The sequence below is a fragment of the Silurus aristotelis genome (genome assembly GCF_946808225.1).
Source record: "Silurus aristotelis genome assembly, chromosome: 18".
Classification (NCBI taxonomy): Eukaryota; Metazoa; Chordata; class Actinopteri; order Siluriformes; family Siluridae; genus Silurus; species Silurus aristotelis.
In genome coordinates, this window is record NC_139591.1 from 20,451,770 (window position 1) to 20,462,453 (window position 10,684).

At 40.1% G+C, this 10,684-nt stretch overlaps 1 protein-coding gene across 1 annotated transcript in view; it reads left to right on the forward strand.

The window, feature by feature from the left end:
- Positions 1–10,665, forward strand: part of mtrex (Mtr4 exosome RNA helicase) — a 30,850-nt gene extending 20,185 nt beyond the window's left edge. Inside the window, exons 20-27 of the mRNA XM_083568693.1 lie at positions 64–174; positions 1,244–1,432; positions 1,985–2,148; positions 2,412–2,517; positions 7,793–7,849; positions 8,754–8,916; positions 10,192–10,296; positions 10,567–10,665. Of these exons, the coding sequence (XP_083424819.1) occupies positions 64–174; positions 1,244–1,432; positions 1,985–2,148; positions 2,412–2,517; positions 7,793–7,849; positions 8,754–8,916; positions 10,192–10,296; positions 10,567–10,619 (948 nt within the window). The 3' untranslated portion in view covers positions 10,620–10,665. The remainder of the gene's footprint in view (positions 1–63; positions 175–1,243; positions 1,433–1,984; positions 2,149–2,411; positions 2,518–7,792; positions 7,850–8,753; positions 8,917–10,191; positions 10,297–10,566) is intronic.
- Positions 10,666–10,684: the final 19 nt, after the last annotated feature.

Genomic DNA, 10,684 nt, shown 5'->3' on the forward strand with positions numbered 1-10,684 from the left:
ATGAGTAAAATGAGTGTAAAGTACGGTGCAATTAATCGCTATGATCCTTTTGTATTTAATCAGGTGGTGCCCGTCATGCTGAATCTTCTCACCTCCATCAGCTCTGTGCGGCTCTACATCCCCAAAGACCTGCGGCCCTACGACAACCGACAGAGCATGCTTAAATCCATACAGGTAACACACACACAGGGAACTATAAATTGTTCTGTTTAATAGGATTAAAAAAGTGAGAGTTATAAAAAAAAAAAAGAGAAAAACTGATGTTCTGTATATTCTTCAGTAGTAGAAAGGAAAAAAATTCGTGTAGGGTCCCTAAAGGGTTTGTAGCTTCCAGAAAATAAGTTCTGCTTTGAACAGCACACTACGGGGTTCCTACGCATTTTGAAAAAGTATAAAATATATAGACAAGTATGGAATTTGAGAAAGAAAAAAAAAGAACATGGAGTTAAAAAAAAAAATGTTTTCATACTATTGCCCTATTTGCCTTTCAAAAAAGATAAAATTAAGAAAAAATCAAAACAAAGGCTACATCTAAATTTGAAAACGGTCTAAAAGGAGTTTAAAAACTCTCCAAAAATGTAAACACTTTTGTTTTCAGTTGTTTCCCAAAAGTTGCTCATCCTCACGGAAACGTCCACGTCCCTGTACTGCGTACGAGCAAAAGCGTACGACGTGCCGACCTGCGACATTTCAGCCTGGCGTTGATTTACTTACCGGCTCTTTGAAACGTCGCACCGACGACTACAAACGCATCGTGGTTTTCAAATGTATTCACTTTGGAGGGCGTTTTCAAAATCTATGTTTTTGTCGAATATAAACGACTGTAATCGACTCGGTGTGGACGGAAGACCAAAACGTAGAAAAAATAACGGCCTAACTGTGTTTTATCAAAAGATCCACATTTAGATAGACCAGATCTGCTCAGCTGTGATTGGTTGTTCTGTTGTGAGTTATCAGTTGCCATGACAGTACAGCGCCCCCTACGTGCGATTAAATGCACGGAGAACATCACAGATTCTGAAATGCACAGAGAACACGTGTTTATAGTTGGAATTTAGTTTATTATTTCAGATGTTAAATATGGCTTTAAAAATGTTGAGTGGAATTTTGAATTGAAATACGTGTAGGAAACCTGACACTAGTGTTCAGCTGAAGAAATTCTGTACGTGGTATGTTTTATTCTGTATGTAGCTGAATTGTAATCGCTTTCTCTCTCACACGTGTGCGCACACACACACACTAGGAGGTACAGAAGCGTTTCCCTGACGGTCTTCCCATGTTAGACCCAATTGACGATATGGGAATTAAAGATTCAGGGCTTAAGAAAGTCATCCAAAAGGTGGAGGCCTTCGAGCACAGGATGTACACGCACGCACTCCACAGCGACCCCAGCCTCAGCACGGTCTACACACTCTGCGAGAAGAAAGCAGTGGTGAGTCGTCACAGACACTGTGTTCTAGATTCTGGGTTTTAGCTGGAAAAAAAAGCAAATATATTTGTGCTCAGCAAAAGCGATTGTTGGGATTCTGTGAACAAAAAAAGAAGAAAAGTACACTCATTGTGGCACGTGGTGGTCTAGCATTGTGTTGGGGGGGACAAATATCAGAATCCAGAGGAAACAATCAGAGAAAACCATCTATTTTTCTAGACTTTTATGGGTAAAAACAACTATAAGTAGATCATGTCATTGAGTCAGCAAGTGTTTTATTTATTTATTTATTTATTTGGGATGAATTCACAACATAGGATTTAGAAAACTGCCGCTCTCGCACAGATCTGAGCCACGTGAAGACGGATCACGTTTGACATGAGTCGTGTGTCTACGTGTAGGTCTGTAGATATTCACTCTGAACATGACCCAGACTACCGTATTTCCAAATTTCTCTCCTTCGTCCTTTAGATGGTTTGCGTTTGCGTCTGCATCTCATGCCTCTTATATCCGACTATGAGACTGGATATTAACCAAACTATCATGTTGTTGAAGATTGCAGGTGACATCAAGGCGGCGAAGCGGGAGCTGAAGAAAGCGCGCACAGTGCTGCAGATGGACGAGCTGAAGTGTCGGAAGCGCGTCCTGAGGCGTCTCGGGTTCGCCACGTCCTCTGATGTCATTGAGGTGAAAGGGCGGGTCGCCTGCGAGATCAGCAGGTAAATTGGCCAATGGTGGCAGACTATAGAAAAAGAACCAGTAAATATTTAAATATAAAAAAACAGATTTATGGTGTCATTAGATTACAGGATGATTCGAAGGAAGTGTTATTTAAATAAGACACCATGTATTGGGGGTGTGATGGTACACAAAATTCACGGTGCTATAAATATATATATATTTGTATAAAAATAGACTTTTGGGAAATATTCGATCTATTCAGATTACTGTTCAATCATGTGTGTCTGTGTGTGTGTTACAGTGCAGACGAGCTGCTCCTGACCGAGATGGTGTTTAACGGTCTTTTTAACGATCTGACTGCGGAACAGGCCACGGCTTTACTGAGCTGCTTCGTCTTCCAGGAAAATGTAACTATACACACTTTACATACACCCTGTTTACTCTGAAAGCAGTGAAACATGAATAGGAAGGGACACTTCGATGGTTACAATGTTGGACTTCTGATCAGAAGGTTGTGAGTTCAAATCCCTGCACCACTACATGACCACTGCTGGGCCCTTGAGCAAGGCCCTTATGTGTCAACTGTTTAGAGGGACAGGAGTTTAAATCCCATCACCACTAAGCTGCAAATGCTGTGTCCTTGAGTAAGGCCCTTAACTGCTCAGTGTATATGTTTAAATGAGATAATCGTAAGTCACTCTTTATAAGGGCGTCTGCCAAATGCTGTAAATGAATACAAACCTGGCTGTCTTAAGTAAACAGTCCATTAGCAAAATTTGTTTTATATTCTATATAATATGGTTTCTTCAATAGATAAGGGTGTAACTACTGAATGTTCTGAGCTGCACTGTAAAACACTTCAGTGATGTTTATATGAAGAGCAGGTTTGATGAATTCCAGTAACACTTCCAATAGAAAGTGTGTGAAGCAGAATTAAGGCTAGTTCCCACGTCACAGAGAAACCTGCACGAGAAAACTTCACAAACAGCATCTCGTTCCATATCAGCAGCGTGTCAGAGACATGCGAAATGTGAGCCCACTGCCCCTTCTTTAAAATCGACCCCTTTTTATTATTTATTTGTACACAAATTTTGGAAAGTGAAGCATAAATTCCAGAGAAGTACGTAAAAAAATGCACACTTTCCCTGATCGTTTTCTTCACAGGGTTTTCAGGGGTTCTAAAGTCTAAAAATATATCTTTTTTTCCCCCGATGTCTCTGTAACGCTGCTCTCTAATGCGCTTTGAAATGCTTTAGAATGTTGGTTTTTAGTTGTTGGTTTCCATGGTGTTGAATTTCTTTCTTTTGCTAGTCCAAATATAATTCACTGTATTATGACTTTAAATGAGACCAACATGCAACAGCCAATCAGCTTTCTGTTATTGTCACGAATCTCTCACGGATTGTACCTCAGACCTAAAACAGATTTTATTTTTCAGCTATTGGGGAGTAAAAGTTTTGCGATACTAGACTTAAAAATATTTTATTTAGTTATTTATGAAGACCAGTTGCTAGCAACTTGTGATTTATTTTTTTGTTATGTCATGATATAGGCCTTAAAGGTATTTCTTAATGGTCTTAAAAAGTTCATAAAAAAAAAAAATTTAACTTTGAACCCTGATTAGTTTTTTTTATGCTCATGGCATTTCGCGCAGTTGGAATTGAGCTCTAGCATGTAGGTTTGATCTTTAATATCTAGAGGTCGACCGAATTTACCGATAACTATAGCTAGGCTGGATCATACTTGCTGATAACCGATCTCGAAAATGTGCTAAGGAAAATAAATGTGAATATATATTATTTAATAAATTAGAAATAATAATTAAAGCGCTCTCCGTGCAGCACGCAGTCCCATGTAAAAAAAAAAAAAAAAACACAGCATGTAGTGTCAGTGATTTGACTCTAGATGCCGCTCTTTTGTAATAACAGCGGACCGGAAGCTGGAAAAACTATCGGTATGAATTTTTAGCGATAATTCCAGTGATTCCACTATTGGTACCTCTTAATAACTAAGGGACATTTTAGTTTAAAAGTTAGCCTTTATCATCAAATGCAGATATGATGAGTAAAAAATATATTTAAAATTAAATTGTATAAAAATGTCTCTAGCAGTGTTCAGAGGGCCGTTTCAAATGTGGGGGCGGGCCGTAGTTTTAGTGACCCCTGCCATAGTAGTTCAGTTGCAGTAAGAAAAACGACCAACAAACGAAAGAAAAACAAAAGAGAGAGAAAATAAACACTACAGTTTTAAACCAGCTGTTTACACAATTTCCTAATTGTTTGTTTAGTGTCGGCTTTGCTTGGAAAAAGGTTTGTTTTTCTGTCTCCAGCACCGTTTTTCTGACCAATGAATAAATAGTTTGAAAGCTTTTTTTCAGCCCTCTCTTTTTTTAACAAGTTTTTTTGAGTAATTGGTTCATTTTATTACTTGCAGTGTGAAATCAAATCAATCTGTACAGGGTCTGGAAAAGGCATCACTTTTGCTCCGATTCTGACACGTCGAAAGTGTAAAAACACTCTTATATAAGCAGCAAAAGACAAATAGGTTGTTTATTCGGTGTCCCACAGCCTCATGTGCTGCTCTACAGAGAGAGCTGTGGTGTAATTCCAGCTGGCCCGACTCTATCCGGACCCATCCTGCATGCTCCATTTTCTTGATTAAATCAGTCATGCTGCTGGCACTTAGGAAGCGCTTGTGATGTGGATCAGACGGAGCGTTCGCGTTAAGACTGAAGTGATAAATGTGTTGTAAATAAGCATCAGAAGTGTGCAGTTTGTTATGAAATTGTGGCTTGGTGAAGAAGCTTGTGGTGCTTGGGCAGGGGTGGTTTTTGTTTGGGATGTTCGGGGGGGAAAGTGTGTCAAACAGCTGGTGCTGCTAAGACTTTATTCTCGTGTTGCTACAACTTTGTTCCCATAATTTCGACTTTATTCTCAGAATTTTTTTATCATAATTTCGACTTTAAAATCTAAGACTTTATTCTCATAATTTAAACTTTATTCTCATTTTGCTACGACTTTCTTCTTATAATTTCGATTTTGTAAACTACGCCTTTATTCTCTTAATTTCAACTTTAAAAACTTTTCTAGCAAGAACAAATGTACATGGTTCATGGGGAAGCTCAGTGATGAAGGCTCTGGGTTGCCGAACGGAAGGTCGGTCGCCTCAGCACTTGTATCGCCATGCTGTCAGTTTTCGGGGCCCTTTAGCAAGGCCCTTAACCCCTTTTGTGCTCCCGAGGTGCAATACCATGGCTTCCTAACATGGCTGGTGATGTACATGTGACAAAAAAAAAGGCCTCTCTACACTTTTCATCTTCTGAAAGAAAAAGTGAACCAAACGCCTTTTACTCGTCTCATATGTGACCGAATGGTGATCCTTTGGTCGAACTTCTCCAGATTATTGCATTATTATTTGCTCTGGTTTCGATTGTAGCCCGGTTTCTGATGTTGCAATGCGAGCGCTCTCTCTGGATGAGATCAGAATACGTAAATACCTTGGCGTTAGTAATCGTTTTTTCTGCCAGTGATCGTTTAGTAAATGTTACTCCGGTGACATTGTGCTCTTTTTATACAGTTCATAACGCTGCAGAGAGACGGCCCACCGGCTCGGGTTGCACCCACTCGGCTCTGATCGCCGTTAAGGTGATTGCTCGCATATTTCTAGAGGAGGAGTGTGAATAAGGTCATCTGGACCTCAGAACGTTGTGTAGACTGCTATGGAATTGAAATGATGTGCAGGTCGACACGAAAGCACCACTTTAAGATCCAAATGCATGCAGATTTTGTCCAGTATAAAGATATTTTATAGAAGTTGTAAAGTTGTCAAAAAAAAGGTTGGTCATGCAGCCGGGAGCTGTGTGGGAGATGTGTGTGTTGTGGTTTGTTCAGTTGGTATTAGGGGAAAGTGTGTGTGTGAGTTGGCAGCTGGTTTCTCTCCTCTTTAAGCTGTCATTTTAAAGTATTTCCACCTGTCATTTCTCTCTCACACACATGCTTCAGAAAACACAGCTCACGTCTCATCTTCTGAACAGGATTGCGGCTGAACTTCGCTCAGGCATTTGTCGGAGGTCAAAAGGTCACGCCCCCGTCACACACCAGTGTTTATGAATCTTCTTCTGACTGTTAAAACCTTAAAGTTACACGTTACTAGATGTCTGGAAATAGGTAGTGTAAAAGACAATGTAATCAGCTTCCCTGTGAGAGGCAGTAGAGGCAGTTTCCTCAAGCCTTTTGGTGGTTGTAAAGGAAGTAGGCTAAAGCTTCCTTTTTTTTATACCTCTTCACACTTCTTTGAGGTTTCCATGGAAGCTTGGCTGCTCTGAAAAGAATTGATAGTCCATGCTCTTGTAAGGAAAGTCTACATAATCCCACTACCACTCTTAAAAGAAATTCTGCTCAGTTGGGCTCATTCCCAATGAAGTTCTGAAGACTACGCTCTCCCCAATGAATTCCCAATGAAATTCTGACCACTACTCTCTCCTAAAAAGAATAATGACCACTACTCTCTCCTAAAAAGAATAATGACCACTACTCTCTCCTAAAAAGAATAATGACCACTACTCTCTCCTAAAAAGAATAATGACCACTACTCTCTCCTAAAAAGAATAATGACCACTACTCTCTCCTAAAAGGAATTCTGACCACTACATTCTCCTCTAAAGGAACTCTGACCACTACTCTCTCCTAAAAGGAATTCTGATCACTTCTCTCTCCTCTAAAGGAATTCTGACCACTACTCTCTCCTAGAAGGAATTCTGATCACTTCTTTCTCCCCTAAAGGAATTCTGACCGATATTCTCTCCTCTAAAGGAATTCTGACCACTACTCTCTCCTCTAAAGGAATTCTGAACGATACTCTCTCCTAAAAGGAATTCTGAACGATACTCTCTCCTAAAAGGAATTCTGACCGATACTCTCTCCTCTAAAGGAATTCTGACCACTGCGCTCTCCTCTAAAGGAATTCTGACCACTACTCTCTTTCCATGGAATTCCAACAAATCCTGCCCACTACAGGAGGAATGCTGACCAATTTCACCAGCCCTTCTGAAGCATCTCCAACACATCCAGCTCCCTTAGATAATAAATCCCACTGAGTCCGGATTTAAACAGCAAGTGACCCTCAGCATTCTACAGCTGACTGGGGGGGTAAATGAGTTGCGCAGCTCCCGACACGGATGTACAAGGACTTTCCTGGGCTGTTTGGTTGGCCTCTGTACACCCAGAGTCTCGTTTAAACCCCTTTAGTCCACAGCACATGCCCTGATCTGTAACATCTGACCGCTTGAGAAAGAGCAGACAGGGTTTACGTGACTGAGTCAGTAAGCCGAGATTCTTCCTCTTTCTGATCGGATGTCGGTGATCCGCATAAATATTTTTCCGCCTCCCTTCTGCAGAGCCTTCTCAAATCCCGTTACACAAATATATAAATACAAGTCGGTGAGCGCCACTGAGTCAGCGGAACCCATGCAGCGTGGGAATTTGATACCTGGGACAAAGTGCGCAGAGTTGTTTATTACGTTTCTGACTCGGACGTTCATTTTCCTTTTATTGTTGTGTACTTTTGTGGCTTTTTTTTTTTTTGTTTATTTGCACTGTGTTTTGTGCTTCGGGTCAGTTTTAATGTAAGAAATGTTTCTCCCTCTCTCTCTCTCTCTTTCTTTCTTTCTTTCTTTCTTTGCAGGCTAACGAGATGCCGAAACTTACAGAGCAGTTAGCAGGCCCTCTTCGACAGATGCAGGTAACACAAATTCAGAGCTTTGAGTTCAGATACCTGTCTGTGTTTGCTCCAGTGAAGAATCACGTCTGAATTGGTTCTCTGTTGCAAATCTGATGTTCATTGACTATTTCTATATTAACTTCTATAGCTTAATATGTAGAAAATACTTTTCACACAGCTGCTTAGCATTTTAAGATTCCAGTCATACTCCAGATGTGCACCGCTCAGGAATAACATTTGACAACATTTAAAGGTGAAGTAAATAACACTGATTATCTCATCATGCCACCTGTTAGTGGGTGGGATACATCAGGCAGCAAGTAAGCATTAGGGGGTTTCCCCTATTGGGACTTGCCTAAAAAAGGTTGCCTAATTGGGACTTTATTTCTCAGTCATTCCTTGATTGAGAGAAAAGGTCACAATCAGGCAACCTTTTTTTTTTTGTGGAAGCTGGTTTCTATAGATTCAGACCACAAAGAAAATGATGCAGTTTCCAAAGTTTGAGAAACACAGTACAGTGCATTTCCTTATTTTTTTATTATTAAATAAAAAATTTTTTATTATTTTTTTATATATATATATATATAAAGTAGTCTAAAATGTATTAAAAAAATTTTTTTATTTATTAATACATGCCCTTAAATGGGTTCAGTTCTCGTAGATATTCTTGTGTGCAATTTCAACAATAAAAATTAGAAAATATTTCTAAAAAGAAAACATATTACTTGTTTATTTTAAGAAGCCCGCCTTTTTTTCTCTTGTAAATATTTACTATCGCACTTTGTTATAGAAAAAGTACTTCTTATTAATCATTGGAATAATTGGAATAATCTGTAAAATACTCGATTACTGAAATAATCAATAGCTACAGCCCTCACATCTGAACCTTTTATCTGAACCTGAATCGACTGTTTGTGGTTGACAGGAATGTGCCAAGCGCATCGCTAAAGTCTCAGCCGAGGCGAAGCTGGACGTGGACGAGGACGCCTACCTGAACCAGTTCCGTCCTCACCTCATGGACGTAGTGTACACTTGGGCCAATGGAGCCTCGTTCGCCCAGATTTGTAAAATGACGGACGTTTTTGAAGGTGATTACCTCGACTATAAGCGACGTCTTGCATCTATTGTGCGTATGCATATATTTACATGTAGTCCCCAATGTACGATGGTTTGACTTGTGGGTTTTAGATCTAAAGATGATGATAGCGAAATTTCTTGCATCTCTTTATTAGCTCCATCCTCTACTCGTGAATCAGCACACACACACATATACACACACACACACACACACACATATATATATATATATATACACACAAGTTTATACAGTACTGTAAATTGCTGTTTTGCTAAATGATGTACTGTTAAATTATTAATAAATGACAGTATACTGCCCCATACTGATCTTTAAGACTCCTGGGTATGCTGGGCCATGTCTCACCTTACTACGGAGATGCGTTCTGATGACCCCGTTACTTTAAAATATCGCAAGTCGGGGGACTACCTGTATGTGTGTGTGTCTCTCTCTCTGTGTTTATATCTATATATAAATATATATTCTTGACTAAAAGACAGGAGGTGGCGCTGGAGGTAGCAGAGCTGAAGATGTTGAGATTTTCATTGGGAGTGACGACGATGGACACTATTAGATGAGTTTATTAGAGGGACAGCGCATGTAGGACATTTTGGAGACAAGGCGAGGGAGGCGAGATTGAGATGGTTTGGACATGTGCAGAGGAGGGACATGGGGTATATCAGTAGAAGAATGCTGAGGATGGAGCCACCAGGAAGGAGGAAAAGAGGAAGACCAAGGAGGAGGTTTATGGATGTGGTGAGGGAAGACATGCAGGTAGTTGGTTTGAACGAGGCAGATGTCGAGGAAAAAGATGCCCAGTTTCTGAAGGGAGGGCATCATGGTTTGCTTTAGAATGTCACAGTACATGTTGGAATCTCAGCACTTGTGCATCCCCAGACCATGATGCTGCCACCACCATGCTTGATTGTAGGCAAGGCACTATTTTTTTTTTGTACTCCTCACCAGGGCGTCACCACACATGCAGTCATGCTGGTGTGGCCAGGGATAAACCTAAAAACACAGGCACATTTTTTTTTTTTTACTTTTTCCTCCCCAGATTAGTTGGTTGGTGAAAGAATAGGAAAGTTCTAAGAAAAAACAAAGGAAAAAAGAAAATTGATGTGTAATGGAAGGTGTGGAGTGAATTCGAGAGGCACATCAAGGCCAGAACGTGACCTGATTTGTTTGGTATGCAGTGAAGCAAGAGAGAACCGGGTGCATGTTATCACTCCGTAGGGAGGACATGGAGCAGTTCTTCTTTTCTCATTCTCTCACACTGCAATTTCAGGCAGCATTATTCGCTGCATGAGACGCCTGGAGGAGCTTCTGAGGCAGATGTGCCAAGCAGCAAAGGCCATCGGAAACACGGAGCTGGAGAACAAGTTCGCTCTTGGTATGAATCACTTTTACTTATCATGAAAAAAGCTACATTTAATGTATAGATTTTTAATAGAAACACGAACTCATTTTTATTATTATATTAGGATCAAATCAATTGATTTCAAACCAGGTTTAAAAAGGAAACGACTGACGGCTCTGACACGTGGGCTGAATTTTTGACCCGTGTGAAATTCACGCTCAGAGGTTTGTCACGCTTTGAAACTCACCTTTTTTTTTTTTCTAATTATTTCTTTTTTTTTTGTTCTTTTTTTTTTCCAAACAGGCATCACGAAGATCAAGCGTGACATTGTGTTTGCTGCCAGTCTTTACCTGTGAGGGACGAAGCAGCTGCTTTATAAAAAAATCAAAAACAAAACAAAAACTAAATTCCCTTTACTTTA